The sequence below is a fragment of the Bos grunniens genome, chromosome 26 (genome assembly GCF_055505025.1).
Source record: "Bos grunniens cultivar Pamir isolate PY7600 chromosome 26, Bosgru_T2T1.0, whole genome shotgun sequence".
Lineage (NCBI taxonomy): Eukaryota > Metazoa > Chordata > Mammalia > Artiodactyla > Bovidae > Bos > Bos grunniens.
In genome coordinates this window covers 51,432,435-51,449,905 of record NC_141190.1, presented here as the reverse complement: position 1 = coordinate 51,449,905, position 17,471 = coordinate 51,432,435, and the positions used below count along the sequence as shown (strand labels likewise).

General features: G+C 60.6%; 1 protein-coding gene across 2 annotated transcripts; it reads left to right on the top strand.

Annotated features, from left to right (window-relative positions):
• Nucleotides 1-11: 11 nt before the first annotated feature.
• On the top strand, nucleotides 12-16,944 carry TUBGCP2 (tubulin gamma complex component 2). 2 transcript variants are annotated; one of them, XM_086379085.1, is made up of 18 exons: nucleotides 12-75; nucleotides 2,661-2,843; nucleotides 4,022-4,117; nucleotides 4,770-4,946; nucleotides 5,761-5,920; nucleotides 8,101-8,308; nucleotides 8,491-8,690; nucleotides 8,950-9,139; nucleotides 9,226-9,371; nucleotides 10,707-10,887; nucleotides 11,353-11,533; nucleotides 13,287-13,459; nucleotides 13,605-13,733; nucleotides 13,920-14,040; nucleotides 14,473-14,616; nucleotides 14,809-14,937; nucleotides 15,578-15,741; nucleotides 16,704-16,944. In XM_086379085.1, exons 2-18 carry the CDS (start codon nucleotides 2,694-2,696, stop codon nucleotides 16,837-16,839), a joined length of 2,685 nt encoding a protein of 894 aa, XP_086235211.1. In that variant the 5' UTR covers nucleotides 12-75; nucleotides 2,661-2,693; the 3' UTR covers nucleotides 16,840-16,944. The 2 variants fall into 2 exon arrangements, with proteins under 2 accessions (XP_086235211.1, XP_086235210.1); XM_086379084.1 differs by having other exon boundaries at nucleotides 3,989-4,117.
• Nucleotides 16,945-17,471: the final 527 nt, after the last annotated feature.

Below are 17,471 nucleotides of genomic sequence, written 5' to 3'. Positions count from 1 at the left end.
GCCGCCGCCGCGGGCTTGGCGGGCTCGAGTTCGGGCTCTGGCGCGCTGGGGTTCGGGCTCCGGCACGCAGCCGTGGTGAGTCGGCCTCGGGGCGGCTCTCCCGCGGGTGGCTCGGGTCCCTTTCCCGGCCCCGAGCACCGCAGGCTCCTTCCGGCCCTCGTCGCCGTCGCGCTTGCTCCCCGCCTCGCCTCCCGCCTGACGTGCTGCCGCGGCCTCCGCGCCGACCTTGGCTCCAGAACGGAGCCCGAGTGGTCTCCGGGGGAGGTTCACGGTTCGCTGTGTCGCTTTGCTGCGCAGAGCCCTCGGCGCCCGGCAGCTCAGTCTCTGTCACGGGGGCCTGTGGGTCCGTTGGCGGCGGCCAGCAGGGAGAAGCGCTCGGGAGCGTCAGCAAGATGAGCTAGATGCTCCTCAGAGCTGTGTTGAGCGGGGCGCTGCCGCGCTCTGGAGGGGGGGTTCGGTTGGTGTTTGGCCCCCCGGCGTCTTGCCCAGGGAGTATCAGGAGCACCCTTCCAGCGAGGCCACAGCCAGAAGTCCTCTCAGGGCGGTGCTGCCCGCCGGTGAGAGCCGCAGAGCTCGCGGGAACTGTTCCCAAACCCAGGCTCCTGGGAGTGTCAGTCCTTGTGATGTCTGTTTCTCCCACAGATGTGAGGGTTCACGAAGGTAGTTTTTACATAAATGTTTGCTTACATGAGTTTTTTCACAACAGCCCTGTCCACCCGTTTGTGTCTCTTCCGGTGGCAAGTGCAGTGTCCTTGCCATCTAGTGTCCAGAGTGATCCTCAGGCCTGCTGTTACGGGACACCCCCAGTCCTTGGGAATCTCTTAGAATGTGGGTAAAAGCCCTTGGAATTGAAGAGGCCCCTGAGAGCTCTGTGCTGTCTTTTCTGGTTTGCTTGTCGTTTCCAGGGCCTCCTTACTGCCCTTTGTGACTGGTTACAAGGTAACCATGGTTTAGGGTACTGGCTCTGATACATGGCCAGTTTTCCATTTCTCAGGTAACAGCCGTTTCCAGTAATTGGCCGGAGAAGGAAATGGCAACCCACTCCAGTGCTCTTGCCAGGAACAGGGGAGCCTGGTGGGCTGCCGTCTGTGGGGTAGCACAGAGTCAGACACGCTGGAAGCGACTCAGCAGCAGCAGCAGTGTTCATTTCTGCTCTTGGTAGCGACAGTGCAGACTCTTAGGTGCCGTATTACATCTCCACGACAGCTGTGTGAGTAGGATCTCGTACTCACCCCCTTTCAGAAGAAGCCTAGAGAGGACAAGCTTTTTGTCCAGGGTCGTACAGCCTGGAAGCCCCGTCAGGGTTCAGCCTCAGCCCCTGCCCCGCCATGCCTCAGGCCCATGACCGTGGTCCTGTGAGCGCCTCCTGATGTGAAAAGTGCATGTGCTGGTGACTTACGTGCCAGCTCATCCTTGCTGTCGGCTTTCTTGTCTGGAGATACTCTGCCTCTGGCCAGTGTTGGATGTCTCTGTCCGATGACTGATGTTCGTGTGCTGGGAGCTTGTTTTCCGTCACTTGGGGTTAGATTCTCTCTCTGTGTGGTTACAAATCAACATTCATACTGTGGGCATGTGTGCTGAGGCTCCCCCAGCTGGGATTTCACTCATAGCTTGTCTTCACTGGAGCTATTGGCACAGTGGTTCTAATCTTAGGATCACGGAGCCTTTGAGGATCTGTTGAAAGACCTTCTCATAAAAATCAGAAATTATCTTGCCTGTAATTTCCAAGGGTGTCCTGTGGTTCATGATCCCCAATTATGAATCCTGCGTAGGTCGTTCAAACGTTGATGTGAAGCACGTAAAGCCTGCTCGTGTTTGTTTTTTGAATCTAGTTGTCCGTCGTTGTCTTAGTGTTAGTAATAATGACTAACTGGACCGATCATCAGTGGGAGAACAGAAGTCCCCATGCAGGCCACCACTGTTTGCTTGGCAGGATCTCATTTACAGTTTTGACCTGGAGGGTTATATATCCAGTGAGGAGACATTCGGACATCTGGTTGACAGGGCAGGTGGAACTGAAGGGGAAGTCCATCCAGCTACAGTGCGTGGTGGATGTGAACACCTGGCCTGGGCAAACAGAGGCAGCATCTTGGTTACCAGAGCGGCAGCTGGGGCCTCGAGGCGGGAGCCAGGACGGGAAGTGGCTTAGGCCTGTGCAGAGCTCCCTGTGTGATCAGGACCCCTGAAGGGCAGGGGCCGCTGTGTCTGCGCAGCTGGGGCTGGAAAGTGCTGGCTGCCAGCTGAGGGAGTAGCTCCGCGCTGGCCCAGGGCCGTGTGAGGCTGGAGTCACCCAGAGGAAGGAGGCCCAGGCCTTTAGGCCGCATCCACTCTCTGTGCGTGTGCCAGGCCCCAGCGGGAGAGCAGCCTGGACACTGGCCGCAGTTGCCGAAGCTCTGAGTCAGGGCTCCGATTCCCCAGAGCTGCCCACTGAGACTGCCCCCACCAGCAGGGGGATGGAAGGGCCTCCCCAGGAAGGGGCCCCACAGCCTGGTCAGCGCAGGCTGTAGTGGGGGGTCTGCCCGGGGAAGCTGTGGGCCCACCAGGCGAGCTCATGTGACAGTTTGGCTTTTCAAAACCTGACATTGGCCAAATTTGATAGCTTTAAACTTTTTTCATTTATAGGGATTTGTTTTTATAAATGGCTTGTCTTTTATCCTTAGGGGAGCACATTGTGATGTCTCAGAGCCAAAATCATGAGTGAATTTCGGATTCACCACGATGTCAATGAGCTGCTCAGCCTACTGCGGGTGCATGGAGGAGATGGTGCCGAGGTCTACATCGACTTGCTGCAGAAGAACAGGACCCCGTATGTCACAACCACGGTGTCTGCACACAGCGCCAAGGTGAGTGTCGCCCCAGTGCTGTGCTGGGTGAGGTGGTCCCGCCCCCAGTGCTGTGCTGGGTGAGGTGGTCCCGCCCCCTGTACTGGGCTGGGTGAGGTGGTCCCGTCTTCCAGGGATGTGTGGCTGAGGTGGTCCCGCCCCCAGGGCTGTGTGGGTGAGGTGATCCCGCCCCCAGGGCTGTGTGGGGCACAGATTCACCCTCCTCACTGGGTGGCCACAGTGGTGCCCGTCTGATGTCAGATGCGCTCTGTGGACCGCGCTTCTGCCCAGCTCTGCCTGGTGGCTCCTCATGGCCCCTCTGCCCGCCAGGTGCACTGACAGTGAGTGAAGGCTCGCAGCGCGCTGAGCTGCAGCCTGACCTCCGTCTGGAGGCCCAGATGGTCCTGGTTTCTGTTCACGTCATGGCACAGATTCTCTTCTGGGAGGAAAAGCAAGCTCCCAGCTTTAGCCATGGTGAAATCATTTTAAAGTGGATTTTTAAAAATTCAAATACCGTGCAATTTAAAATCATAGGTTTTCTGTAAAAGACAATTTTGAAGTCTATCTTCAAAACACTATGGGAACTTTCCTGGCGGTCCAGTGGCTAAGACTCTGTACTCCCAGTGCAAGGAGTTCAATCCCCGGTCAGGGAACTAGGTCCCACATGCCACAGCTAAAGACTCTGCCTGCCTCAGCTGAGACTGAGCAGCCAAGTAAGTAAATATGAACATTTAAAACAAAACATCATGAGAGTTCATTTATTTTGACAGTCTAATGACGGTACAAGGATGACTCAGAAAACTTAGTAGAACAGAGTTTGAAAACACGCAGTTACATCTCCTTTATCATAAAGGGGGGCATATTGATCGGTGAGAACACATAACTCCTGAACCTGTGTATAGTGATGAATTCCAGAGGGATAAAGTTAAATGTAAAGAATGGATGCATAATCTACCAACAAAAACATGTGGCTGTAAGTTGCTTAGGAAAGTTAAAGTGAGGGAACCACAGAGGAGATGATAACAAGTCTGACAGATTGTTTCTTAGTTTTATTTCAGAGATGGGTGACTATTTCATCTCCGGTTTTTTGGGGGGAGGTTAGTTATTGCACAGCCCTGTAAAGTTCCTGGTTCTGGTCTCTAAATCACTCTGAATATGCTTTTGAGGTTAAAATAGCAGAATTTTCTCGTACTCCTGAGGACTTTCTGAAGAAATACGATGAACTGAAATCTAAGAACACGAGGAACCTGGACCCCCTGGTGTACCTGCTGTCGAAGCTCACGGAGGACAGGGAGGTGTGTGCGGGGCTTGGGGCCGGGCGGGCGGAGCCTGGGGGCCGGGCGGACGGGGACCTGCCTGGCCTGTGTTCTCTCCTGTTCCCTGGTGGTGGCCCCTTGTTGACCCTCAGCCTCAGGCCCACGGCACTGAGATAACTCACATGCACCCGAGCGGAAGTGGGTCCTGATGGTGATGAGCACAGGGCGTGTTTCCGGTGACCTCTGGGGCTGAGGGGCTGTGTCTTCCGTGTCTAGTCTGTTTTCCTCTCTTAAATTGAGCGTGTGTTACTTGTGACACTGAGACGTGCGCGTGAAGAGTGTGAGCTGTGGCCCCAGGGTGTGCGGGGCTGGGCAGTGCTTCTTCTCGAGTCATGAGGCCCAGGGTCTGTTCGGGGGCACCTGGTGGCCCCACGCCGGGACCCTTGAAGGGGTGTGGTCTTGCACAGCAAGGGAGGCTGGCCACCTGCAGAGGACAGGCCGAACCATGGGAAATGGGTGTGGGGTCCTGTCCGGTGACCTGGGGACGTGGCAGCTCGTGGCGTGCAGCCTGAGGAGACCCGGCTGCAGCTGGAGGACCCGCAGGCCGAGCTGCGGGAGGGGGGCGGGGCAGCCGTGCCCGGCGAGGGCGGCCATGTGTGGCCAGCGTGACGCTGGGGCCCCGTGTTTTCAGACCCTGCAGTACCTGCAGCAGAACGCCAAGGAGAGAGCAGAGCTTGCGGCCAGCGCTGCGGCCAGCAGCACCGCCAGCTTTGGCGCCCCTGCCACAGGCTCCAAGATCTCCATGCAGGAGCTGGAGGAGCTGAGGAAGCAGCTGGGGAACGTAGCCACGGGCCCCACGTGGCAGCAGGTGAGCAGGTGGCCATGGTGTAGGCCTGTGGAGACTTGCCTGGGGGCACCGGCTCTGGGATGGGGTCCTGGGCCCCGGGCAAGAAGTTCTGGTCTGCCCTGGGGGTGGGGGGTGCCTGCTGCCCGCTGTGCTGCGGGCTCGGCCAGCACGGACCCGGCTCTGTCTCCCTCGGGGACGTGGGCAGCTGGTTTGAGGTGATGCTCTATCTCCCTTTCTTACTGCTCCACTGACTGTCTCTGGCCCTGGTCGTCTCCCCCCATCTTGTTTCTGGGCCTTCGAACCCCTCAGAACCACACCCTGAGGTCTGAGCCGCAGGCCCGTGCGGGTTGGGCACGTGCTGTGTCCAGCACCTTGTGGCTCCTCACAGCTCTGCCCCCCCAGTACCCTCCCCCGCAGTGCTTCTGGAAGCTGGGCGCCCTCGGGGACCACTGCTCCCTGTCTGTGCCAGCGGGGCCATGTCTCCCTGCTTCAGCCCAGGGGGCTCAGGTGCGAACACCCTTCTCTGGCCAAGCTCTCACTGGGCACTTTGCACAGCTGGCAGCTCGGGTCCACACCGAGGACCAGGGGAAGCCATGAGGGTGCGCTGAGGGGTCCGGGGGCCTGTGTGCTGGAGGGACTCCTGCTTCACCTCGGGCCCCGCCACCTTGGCCCCGGCCCCCTGACCGTGATGGGCTCTGACGTGTGTTTCGCTTCCACATGCGTTTGTTCTCCCACGTGCTTAGGGATGTGTCTTTTCATATGGTAGGTGTGATAACTTAAGTGTTTGTATTAAAGGTGTGTGTTTTCTTTCTGTCTTTAAAAACCTCCCCACCAGTCTCTGGAACTCACGAGAAAGATGCTTCGAGACAAGCAGAACAAAAAAAACTCAGGGCAGCGCCTCCCAGTCTTCCCGGCGTGGGTGTACGAGAGGCCCACGCTGCTCGGGGACTTCCTGACTGGCTCAGGCACGAGCACAGATGCAGCTGTGCCCATCGGTAGGTGACGCACAGCTTCGGACAGTGGGGCCTCATTGGGACAGGGAAGCTGATCTCCTTGGAGGTGATGGGTGGATGGCGTCATACTGCCCCCAGGCCCTCTGCTGCCCTCGGCCATGTGGCCACATGCGGTACCCCCTGGCCTCCACATCCTGCCCCCCACCGGTGGGTAGTGATGTGCCAGTGTCTGGGCTGGCTTGTGCCCAGCTCTCAGGAGCGTGTGTGTCTTGGGGCTTGGGTGACTTGGGGGCAGCGGGATCACCAGGGTCCTCCTTCTCGACAGTGAGTCATGTCCCTGCAGGTTCTGCCATTGGGGCGATGGCCTTGGCCACAAGCACCACGGGGCGTTGGGGTGTGCGGGTGTCTGTGCCTCTCCCCCACGTCTCGTGACCCCCTGGGGGCAGAGAGCTGAGTCTTGCCCTCCTGCTCACAGTGTACAGGGGAGACAGGGGCAGGAGGCATGGCCGTGTTCACAGGCGCTAGAGGGGCCTGCCCTGCAGCGGTCTCGTGTGGCGGGACTCATGGAGCCTGGTCCTCGGGGCCACATCCATGGGCGAGAAGCGGGGTGGGGGCTCTGATGCTGCAGCCTGGGGCCCTGCCTCCTGGGGCGGCTGGTTGGGGCATCTGCACGTTCAACACGATCCAAAGAGGTTCATAGGAAAGCCCCCGAGAGGACCTGCTCCCCGAGGTTGTGCAGCCTGTGACTTGATTTGCACGTTTGGATCAGTCAGAAGACTGATCAGTTCAAGACCGCGTGAGGCGCTGCTTGGAACCTTCTGGGGAGGCTTTGCTGGGTTGAGGTGGGGTGCGGTTTTTCGAAGCAGAGGCGGCCGGGCGCTGGTTCTTAGGGCGGGCGGGCTCACAGGGTTTGATGTGGCAGGTTTTCTTTGTAGCGGGATTGCTGTGCTGCCTGCTGGGAGGGGTGAGCTGTGCCTGAGGGTGGCCCCTGAGGCTACCTTGTATGATGCTGTTTCAGGGAGGACTTGGCCAGGACAGGTGGCCTGCCCATTTCCCTCCAACAGCCACACTGCATGGGCTCTGGTGGTGAGATCAGCGTCCGTCCCACAGGCCCTGTGTCACCTTCCTGGCCTCCGTCACACCCTGGCCTGGCACCACAGGCCCCGGTGCCGTCCGTGCCAAGATGCCCGTGAGCATCACAGTCATCCTCGGCCTTCCCTGCTGTCCCCCTGACGTAGCCTTTCCTGGGGGGCCCTGCCTCCTCGCGTGGCGTGCAGCAGCCCTGCTGGGCGTCCCCCACCAGCTGCGTGGTGCCCCCCACAGTCACCTTGACACCTGAGTCCCTTCCTACAGCAGAGGCATGCCCCCCGCCTATGACTAGGCTGATCTCCTCACGCCAGCCTCCAGCTTCCTCTGCTTGTCTGGGCCATCCCGCCCATGGCTGGGCGGCGTAGACTCGTGTCTTCACAATTCCTGGCCTGTTCCCAAGGCCGTGGGCACAGGCGCCTTGTCGCTTCTGACTGTGTGTGTGGTTCCCGCTGGGTCCCTGAGCCTCGGGCTCATGTCCTGCAGACACAGCCAGTTTCCTGGAGTCTGAGCAGCACGTGGCTCTGTCCCTCGCCCCTCCCTGGCCCCCACCCCTGCCTTGGGGCCTCAGCCAGAGCTCCGGGCTCTCAAGTTTCCCCTTTCTGGGGGACCCCGTCTGCGAGGAGGGATCTGCTGTGCCCCGTGTGGCCCAGCGCGCTGTGTCCCTCTCCTGATTTCCGCATCCGTGACGGGCTCCAGCTTCCCTGGCGTCTCCTCCTGGCCATGTGGTGACTGTGGCGCCCGTCTTTGTCCCTCCTATGGCACAGCCTGGTCCCGGCCTTCTGAGCGACCCAGCCTCACCAGGTTGTGAGTGTTGTGAGCACAAGACGTGTTAGAAGCACTTTGTCACTTTGAAGATGAAGCGATTGTGTGTGGAGGGTTTTACTTTCTTTAAGGCTCTGATCGTCAGGTCCAGACTCGTCCTGTGGTCCCTCGCTGTTGGGTGGTCAGTGCCTCTGCTGGTGGTGGTTTTGGACTCTCAGCCTTTGGTTCCGACAGGATCGGTTAACCCAGGCGGCCACCTTGGTTTTCACGTTCACAGCGCTGGAGGAAGTTACACAGATGGAGGTGGGTGGGGAGAGAGGCCAGGGGAGCGGGGCTCTGGAGGCGAGGCCCGCTGGTGTCTGCACCCACAGGCACGCTGCCCCTGGCCTCCCAGGAGGCGGCCATCGTGGAGGACCTGCTGTACGTGCTGGTGGGTGTGGACGGCAGGTACATCATGGCCCAGCCCCTCACGGGGAGGCAGAGCCGAACCTTCCTCGTGGACCCCAACCTGGACCTGTCCATCCGAGAGCTGGTGAGCAGGATCCTGCCTGTGGCCGCTAGCTACTCCACCGTGACCAGGTAGGCACCCCGCTTGCTGCAGTGACTGGAGAGCGCATGCGGAGCCCTGCTGCAGAGAGGCCGGCCTCCCTGTGGGGCCAGCAGACCTGGAGGAGTGCGGGAGGTGGCGCCCACAGGCCCTCGGGCCATCCCTCCCGAGACGCAGCTCGCAGCTGCTCGCACTCAGGGCCGTCTTCTCTCAGATTCATCGAGGAGAAATCCTCCTTCGAATACGGGCAGGTGAACCATGCCTTGGCCGCCGCCATGAGAACCTTGCTGAAGGAGTACCTGATCCTGGTCACACAGCTGGAGCAGCTGCAGCGGCAGGGCCTGCTGTCTCTGCAGAAGCTCTGGTTCTACATCCAGCCAGCCATGCGCACCGTGGACATCCTGGCCTCCCTAGGTGTGAGGGCCTGGTGGGAGGGACTCCCTGGGTCAAGGTGGTTGTCTTCCAGTTTTTTCAAGCAGTCGGAGATCACGTATTGTGTTTTACGAATTTGCGAGAGGAAGACTCTGGGAGTTTCTAGAAACCCCAGCTTCATAGTTTGAATTTCTCCCAGAAAGAGGACTGGTATTCTGAGAAGGTGGGAGATGAGCTGAGGGCTCTCGCCCACCGTGGCCAGGGGCCCTCTCGGCACTGAGCGCCGCCCTTTCCCCGGCAGCCACCTCGGTGGATAAAGGCGAGTGTGTGGGGGGAGCAACCCTGAGCCTCCTGCACGACCGGAGCTTCAGCTACACAGGCGACAGCCAGGCGCAGGAGCTGTGTCTGTACCTCACCACAGCCGCCAGCGTGCCCTACTTTGAGATCCTGGAGAAGTGGATCTACAGGGGCATCATCGACGACCCATACAGGTGGGGCGGGGGGCTGTGGGAGGGGGGTAGCGGCCCTGCGGACCCCCACCCTCTGCATGCCCGGGAACGCGCGCCCTGCCTTGCAGCGAGTTCATGGTGGAGGAGCACGAGCTGCGCAAGGAGAAGATCCAGGAGGACTACAACGACAAATACTGGGAGCTGCGCTACACCGTGGTGCAGCGGCACATCCCGTCCTTCCTGCAGAAGATGGCGGGCAAGGTGCTGAGCACGGGTGAGCGCCGGCCCGCCACGCCCCGGGCGCCTGCGTCTCACGCAGCAGCCGGAGCCCCCCACCGCGCGCCCCGGGCGCCTGCGTCTCCACACGGCAGCTGGGGGCCCCCCTCTGCGGACCCCGGGTGCCTGGGTTTCCACACAACAGCCAGTGCCCAGAGCCCCCGTGGACACCAGCTAGGGGATCACCCCACTGAACTCGGCTCTGACACTTAACCGCTGGGCCAGTGTGGCCCCCAAGGATCAGGGCTCCCTCGAGGCCTGCCCCAGCAGACCCCTGTCGTGAGCGTCGGGTCCCCAGGCCACTGCATCTTTCCAGTGTGGCCACCAGTTGGGGTCCCGGGCTCCTCCCCAGGTTTGATATTTGCTACGCCGGCCCCCAGACTTGGAGAAACTTTACTTAGCAGATACGCTGGTCTGCTATAAAGAATGTTGTAATGGATACAAACAGCCTGATGAGGAGGTCTGCAGGGCAGGTTTGGAGGGTCCCAAACTCGGGAGTGTGTCTGTCCCCAAGGAGCTGGGGGCCAGCATGCCCCTCCCTCCTGGCAAGTGGACATGCTCACCAGCCCAGAAGCTCTCCAAGCCCATCCCGTAGGGGAATCACGTAGGTTCCAGGACAGGGCACGACCAGTCCTCTCGTGGGCTCTTGGTCCCTAACTTGACCTCCAGCCACTCCCCTCCCCAGGTATCGGGGGATGGGCCGAGGGTCTCACTGTCCTGCCGTGTGGTTGGTTCCTCTGGCCGCCAGCCTGCCTCCTGAAGGTCTACAGTGACGGCCAGGAGTCCCCTCGTGGGTGTGAACTCAGGTGGGGTGAGAGGGTTCTGGGTGCTCAGTGATGAACCAGGAGCAAGACCAGAGCACGTGTCGTCTTTCTCCCAGCATCACAGGCCAGCAGAGGAAAAGCAGGAAAGGGCACAGGCCCTGCTGGGCCGGCGGTGTTTTTAGGCATCACCTTGTGGGTCAGGAACCTGGTATAGAGACACTTGTGTTACCTAGAGACAGGCTCCAGCCAGGGCCCTGACGTTGGTTCTGAGAGCTGGGCTGGGGGCAGGGCTGGGAAGTGGCGGAGGATCTGGCTCTCTGAGGTGGTTCTCGTGGCCTCGATGAGGAAAGTCCGGGGTAAGGACTCGCAGGAAGTCGCAGCGTTCGGTGGGTGATGGCTGTACTGTGCTGCTCTGCTCTGGGCGGGGTGTGGTTTCTGGGACTGTTCTCTCCCGGTTGGTTCTGTTCCCGACCTCTGGCCAGCATCGGGGCGGCGGCCTCTCGGGTTCAGGCCTGCAGCTTGTCACGTGTGCAGCAGAAGTTCCATGTGCTTTTCTCCACCCTTCCTAGGAAAATACCTGAACGTGGTCAGAGAGTGTGGTCATGACGTCACGTGTCCGGCCGCCAAAGAGGTCATCTACACGCTGAAGGAGCGGGCGTACGTGGAGCAAATCGAGAAGGCCTTTGGCTATGCCAGCAAGGTGCTGCTGGGCTTCCTCATGGAGGAGAAGGAGCTCGTAGCTCACCTGAGGTGCGCGGCTTCCTCCTGGGGAGAAGGGGCTCGCGGCCCATCTGAGGTGCGCGGCTTCCTCCTGGGGAGAAGGGGCTCGTGGCCCATCTGAGGTGCGCGGCTTCCTCCTGGGGAGAAGGGGCTCATGGCCCATCTGAGGTGCGCGGCTTCCTCCTGGGGAGAAGGGGCTCGCGGCCCACCTGAGGTGCACGAGCTCAGCGGCTCCCTGCCCTCCAGGGGCCCATCTGCAGCCCCCTCTGTGCCCTTCTGGTGGCATCTCCTGCACAGCCTGGTGTAGTAGGCCTATGCCCCCAATTCCTTTGAACTCATTTTGAGCTTACCTCTGACGCCCGTGTAAGTGTGTTTCTCAGTGGGGGCACTCATAGGCTCTGCGGTCACACGTCCTCCCCGCCCCACCCAGTGCCTTGTGACCTGGCACCCACTGTGGGGAGCACGAGGCAAGCCTGGGCTCTCCCCTGCCCACAGGTCCATCAAGCGCTACTTCCTCATGGACCAGGGTGACTTCTTCGTGCACTTCATGGACCTCACAGAGGAAGAGCTGAAGAAGCCAGTGGACGACATCACGCCCACCCGCCTGGAGGCGCTGTTGGAGCTGGCCCTGCGCATGAGCACCGCCAACACCGACCCCTTCAAGGACGACCTTAAGGTGGGCCTTTGGTGAGCTCTGCTCCCCAGGGGGACGCTCCCAGGAGCGCCCGGGCTCTGTCAGGGACACACCTCGGGCTGTGGGTGCCCAGCCTCTCCGTGGGTCTCCGCGGCCTCTGCATCCGCACTGGGCAGGGACACTGGCCTTCGTCTTCTGTAGTGTCCGGCCTCATGCATGGAGCTGGATGGGTACTTGTTTCCATTTTCTGGAAGTTTCAGGAGGGCCGGTTCTAATTCTTCCTGGAAGCTTCTTGTGTTGTGAGGGATTAGTGGTTTCCCCCGTCTGCTCCGCAGTTACAGGTCTGTGCCGATCTCCTGTTTCTTCTTGAGTCTGTTTTGCTGCTTTGTGTGTACCTAGGAATTTGTGTAGGAATCAGTTCTCATAATCCTGTTTATTTTTGTAAGATTAACAGTGTCCCCACTTTCATTTCTCTTTTTAATAATTTGTGTCTTTTTTAGTTAAATATAGCTAAACACTTGTCAGTTTTGCTAATTTTTCAGAGCGCTAACTTGGTTTCATCTGTTTTCTCTGTTGTGTTTTATTTATCCTGCTCTAATCTCTCTTATCTTTCTCTTTCTGCTGATTCTGGGTTTAGTCTGTTATTACTTAGTTTCTTGAGTTGTAGAGTGAGGCTGTTGACTTGAGGCTCTTCTTCTTTTAACACAGACATTTGTGGCTCTGGATTTCCCGCAGCTCTGCTTTGCTGTGCTGGCTGTAGTGTCTCCATTTCCGTTAGTCTGATGGTGTTTTCAGATTTCTCTTGTGATTTCTTCCTTGACCCGTTTGTTTTTAGGAGTGTGTTTCATTTTCTCTGCTCGCGCTTTCTGGTTTTATCATGTTGATTTCTGACGTCCCCCTTCTGTCGTCTGAGGGCTTGCTGGGATTCCGGTTTTGTCAGCCTCATTGAGTCTTCGTGGCTTCCCCTGTGGTCTGTCCTGGGGCGTGTTCTGGGTGCATTTAGTGTCTGGCCGTGCCCTGCGGGCCAGTCAGCCCACTGCGCTCACATCCGTCCCTGGCCTGCTGGGCGTCTGCATCGTGGACAGCAGGGTGTCAGGTCTCCCTCAGGCCTTCAGCTCACGCTCCATATCTTTTGGGGTCTCTTGTGAGGTAGATAGAAGATCCTGGAGTCAGACTCTTGAGTCAGAGCACACAGCCAGTGCCCAGCTAGACCAGCATTACTGGCACTCTGTCCCTGGGCCCTGGGCCGCCCACCGAGCAGGGCTGCAGCCCAGGCGGGAGGCAGCACACGTGTTCCGGGCCCACTTCTGCAGATGATGTGTGCTCACCTGCGGTTCCTGCTGCTGCTTCCCTCTCTTGTCGTCATCCTCTCAACCTTCTTGCCAGTTACCATCCCACCATCGCTGGTGCGTGGGAGGCCCTCGTGTGTGTGGCGGAGGCGGGGCCTGCACTCCCTGCCTGGGCTGCCGTGCTGCCCTCAGCACACGCACCCCCAGCTGGGCCTGTGGGAGCTGGGGCCGGGCAGTGACTCACGGTTCGGGGCTTCTTCTTGCCCTTGTTTCTCGTCGATACCGTCAGGGGTGTTTGTAAAGTGATTTCTCTGTACTCTTTTTCTGCTTTCTTGGGAAGTGATTTAGTTTTTTAATCAGTTTGTCAGTGGATGTCTGGTGTGTTCAGCCATCTGCCAGACTTAGAGTCTGTGTCTGGGGTGCTTGCTTGGCTCTGGGCTCACTGTCCAGCCATGATGCCAGGGTGGGTGTGGCAGGGTGTGATGCTGTTCGTCCGTTTCCCCAAGATCGACCTGATGCCTCACGACCTCATCACCCAGCTGCTGCGGGTCCTGGCCATTGAGACCAAGCAGGAGAAAGCCATGGTCCACGCCGACCCCACCGAGCTCACACTCAGCGGCCTGGAGGCCTTCTCCTTCGACTATGTGGTCAAGTGGCCCCTGTCTCTGATCATTAACAGGTGCGCGTTGGGCTCTCATGCCCGCTCGTGCCCCAGGGGTTACTGGCTGCTGGGCCGTGCTCTGCCCCACGAGCCTCGCGTGGGGCGCCTGGGGCAGCAGCAGCTCCGGAGTGCCCGTTGGAGCCACCTCGTCCTGTGCTCACAGGAAAGCCCTGACGCGTTACCAGATGCTCTTCAGACACATGTTCTACTGCAAGCACGTGGAGCGGCAGCTGTGCAGCGTCTGGATCAGCAACAAGACGGCCAAGCAGCACTCCCTGCACTCCGCCAAGTGGTGCGTGCTGGCGCGCAGGCGGGGCCGGCCCCGTGCACACCCGGCACAGACCTGCGGCACGCGCCCACGGCCTCCACCGCCCCGCGTTTGTGCCGCGTGCACGCGGGACAGACCCCGGCCCCTTCAGGGTGTGGAGCGGTGGCATGGGTGCAGCAGGAGGCCACCTGCTGACGCCCTCGCCTGCAGGTTTGCGGGCGCCTTCACGCTGCGGCAGCGGATGCTCAACTTCGTGCAGAACGTCCAGTACTACATGATGCTTGAGGTGGTGGAGCCGACCTGGCACGTCCTCGAGAAGAGCCTGAGATCTGTGAGCTCAGTCCAGCCAGCCCCGCGCCTGGGGGTCTGCAGAGCGGGGTCAGGGAGGCAGGGCCCGGGCCCCACGGCTCCCAGGAGGGGAGGCAGCATGCCCAGGACTCCTGGGCTCAGGCTGCTGGAGGAGCGCATCCTTCCCTCAGAGCCTCGGCGCTGGGCGGGCACCCCATCCAGGGCCCGGGGCCCTTCAGCCAAGAACGTCACGTCACCAAACTCCAGGACTAAAAGCACAGCGAGCACTGTTTTTTGTCTTTAAAAACCAAAATCTTAGACCTTGTGGGGCACATGAAACGTGCTCTTTGAGCAGCATCTTGGAGGTTTTCCCTAAAGGCCCCAGGGTTGTTTAGAAGCAGAGCAGCGCGGCACGTGTGGCGGCCGTGGGGACGCGCTGCTGCCCCGCGGGCGCCCAACGGTGCCTTCCACGCAGGCCTCCACCATTGACGACGTGCTGGGGCACCACGCCAGCTTCCTGGATGGCTGCCTCAAGGACTGCATGCTGACCAACCCCGAGCTGCTGCGCGTCTTCTCCAAGCTCATGTCCGTGTGCGTCATGTTCACCAACTGCATGCAGGTGCCACCGGGACTCGGCGTGCGGCGGGCACGGGGCGGGTGTGGGGTAGGCGGGGAGCGGGGGATGTGGGGCGGTGGGTGTGGGGCGGGCAGGAGCCACAACCGGAGTCCGCAGTCCGTCCTGGCCACGCAGGGGCTACATTTACTCGCGGAGGTTGGTCGTGGCTGATGAGCATTCCTCCCGACCCCCAAGAGATTTACGCAGAGCATGAAACTGGACAGCGAGCTGGGCCGCCTGACGCTGGAGCACGGCACAATGCAGGGGCCTCCCACAGAGGCCGAGCGGGCCGAGGAGCGCACCCGCAAGGAGCTCGCCCGCAAGGTGGGTGGTGCCGCACGGCCGTCCCCGACGGCCTCCTTCCTCACCTCGCATTTGACACAGTGTTCGGGTCACAGCACTTAGAAGCCTGCTTGCTATGTCCTTCCATTCCTGCCTTCCTTTGATTGATAAAAAGACTCTTTAAATTACGTTCCAAACACAAGCCGTGGAGAATCTGCCTTCCCAGCTTGCCGGGGCAGGGCCGTGTCATCCAAGGGTGTATGGTTAGGCTGGGCCGTGGGGACACCCCACAGGGGCCCAGTGAGCTCGGAGCTCGGGCCCTGTGGCCCCTGAACAGAGTCTGTCTAGTTGGCAGAGTCGGGCACCTGATCGGGTGCAGGTGTGTGTCCTGTAGGGTGGGCGGGGTAAGGTGACCCAGGCGGGCACTTGCAGGTCGCCCACTTGCCTAGGGGCAGCTTGAAAATCTGAGCTCCCTGAGGAAGCCCCGCGGTCCACGTCCTGGCTCCTGGCTGTGTGTGCTGGGGACACAGGGCCTCCTGCCTGGACGTGCCTAGGTCCTCCCGTCTCAGGAATTTGTACGGTGCCCTAACTTTTTACCTTTTATTGATGACTCTCTAAGATGTGTTCTTCTGTTTAAAAAGAGGAGTGGGTTTTGAGCTGTCGGGGGCACCGTGTCTTGCAGTGCCTGGCTGAGCATGTGGACGCGCCACAGCTGGCCTCCAGCTTCGAGGCCACCATCAATAAATTTGATAAGAATTTCTCAGCTCACCTGCTCGACCTCCTGGCCCGGCTGAGCGTCTACAGCACCAGCGACTGCGAGCACGGCATGGCCAGTGTCATCTCCAGGTGGGCCCCCGCCGCGCCGAGTCCTCCCACTGTCCTGTGCCCTCCTGCCCCTTGAGCCGCAGGGACTGAGGCCGCGTCCTTGGCCTCCGTGTGCTGGTGCTGATCCCCGTCACCTGCTGAAAGGAGGCCGTCTGGGTGTTCACACATGTGCGCGCGTCTGTGTGTGTGCACATCCATCAGGGTGTGTTTGCGTGAGTGCTCACATGTGTGCACGCGTGGGCCAGCACGCGTGAGGCTGCTGCATCAGCACCTCCCCCAGCCCAGTTGGTCTGTGTTCCGAGGGCCAGGCCGGGGTCAGCTACACCAGCTGCTGCGCCCTGAGCCAGGACCAGACAAGGGCAGTGAGGAGGTGCTGCCCTCCCCACGCCCCGCCTGCCATGGTGAGTACGCGAGGTGGCCACGCCTCCAGGGCTGTGGCCATGACGGTGCTCCCATGGGGTGCGCTGCCTGTGACCCCAGGAACGACGAGCAGCAGGCATGATGGGAACAGAAGTGTGGACCTGGGGGGGCCCGTGGGCCAAGCAGTGGGGTCTGTGGCTCTGGGCCAACAGTTTCCGCTCCTCAGAGGGACATGGTGGGCCCGCTCACGCGGGGTTCGGTGAGTGAGGTCGGGGGAGGAGGGGCGGCCCTTGCTCTCGGAAACTCCTGTTGGGCGGCCTCCGGCTCAGCCAGATGCTGGGACTGCTCTGTTCCGCCCGAGGGCCCTGACATCCCGGGGCCCAGGGTTCTGAGAGCTGTAGGGTCCTGGGGCTGGAGGCTCTTGTCTCCTCTTTGACCTGGGTGTTTTCTTGTGTCTTTAAGCTCTGCTCTCACTGGTGCTGGAGCAGGTGGTGCTTGGGCTGTGTGTGCGTGTGTGTGCACGTGTGCTGGTGATTCGCGTGCCCTGGGCCTCGCCGTGGGTGGTGAGGGGGTCGCCAGGGTGACTGAGGCCTCCTTGGGGACCCCACCTGCTTCCCCCACAGGCTGGACTTCAACGGCTTCTACACGGAGCGACTGGAGCGCCTATCTGCAGAAAGGAGCCAGAAGGTGGCACCCTCCGTGCCCGGCCCGCGGGGGCCTCCTGCCCCCGCGCCCAGGGTGGCCGTGCCCGCGCAGTGACGGTGCCCAGCTGTCCCGGCTGAGCCTCGGTGGGAGAGGCTCTGCAGCGTCTCTGGAGCGTGTGTGCCGTGTGTTCTGCCCAAACATAAAGTTGACGCGCCTGCACTCGTCTCCTCTCGTTCTTGGGCTCACACTCGGACCCGAGAGCGTCTGTTGGTCTGGGCAGGCACGGGGCAGGGCCGTCGTGGTCTCTGCCGTCCTCTCCCAGATGGAGCAGAGTCACTTGGAAGAATTTTTTGGCTTCATATAAAGCAAAGTGAAAACACATGGCCTTAGAGCAGCTTTAGGATGGTCACCAAGGTGCTGGGCCGGGCGAGACCCGGAGTGGTGTCCACACTGGTCCTTCAGGCTGGGGCTGGCTCCGGGCAGCAGGGGGCAGCACAGCCCCTGGTCCGCAGCTGGAGCCGCCTGGGTGTGGGTGAGTCACCAGCCTGCAGCCAAGAGGGTGCAAGAGCAGCCTGGGGCTGCCGCCTGAGGGGAGGCCCCACCCAGCCCAGCGTCCTGGGTGTGTCCGGTGGTGAGCGTCTTCCTGCTGCCCCTTCCTGCAGAATTCCGTGTGTCTCATTTTCAAAATCCGGTTCTGACCACCTGTTCCAGGGGCCCCTGGCAGAGGATGGATGCCCAGGTTCCCC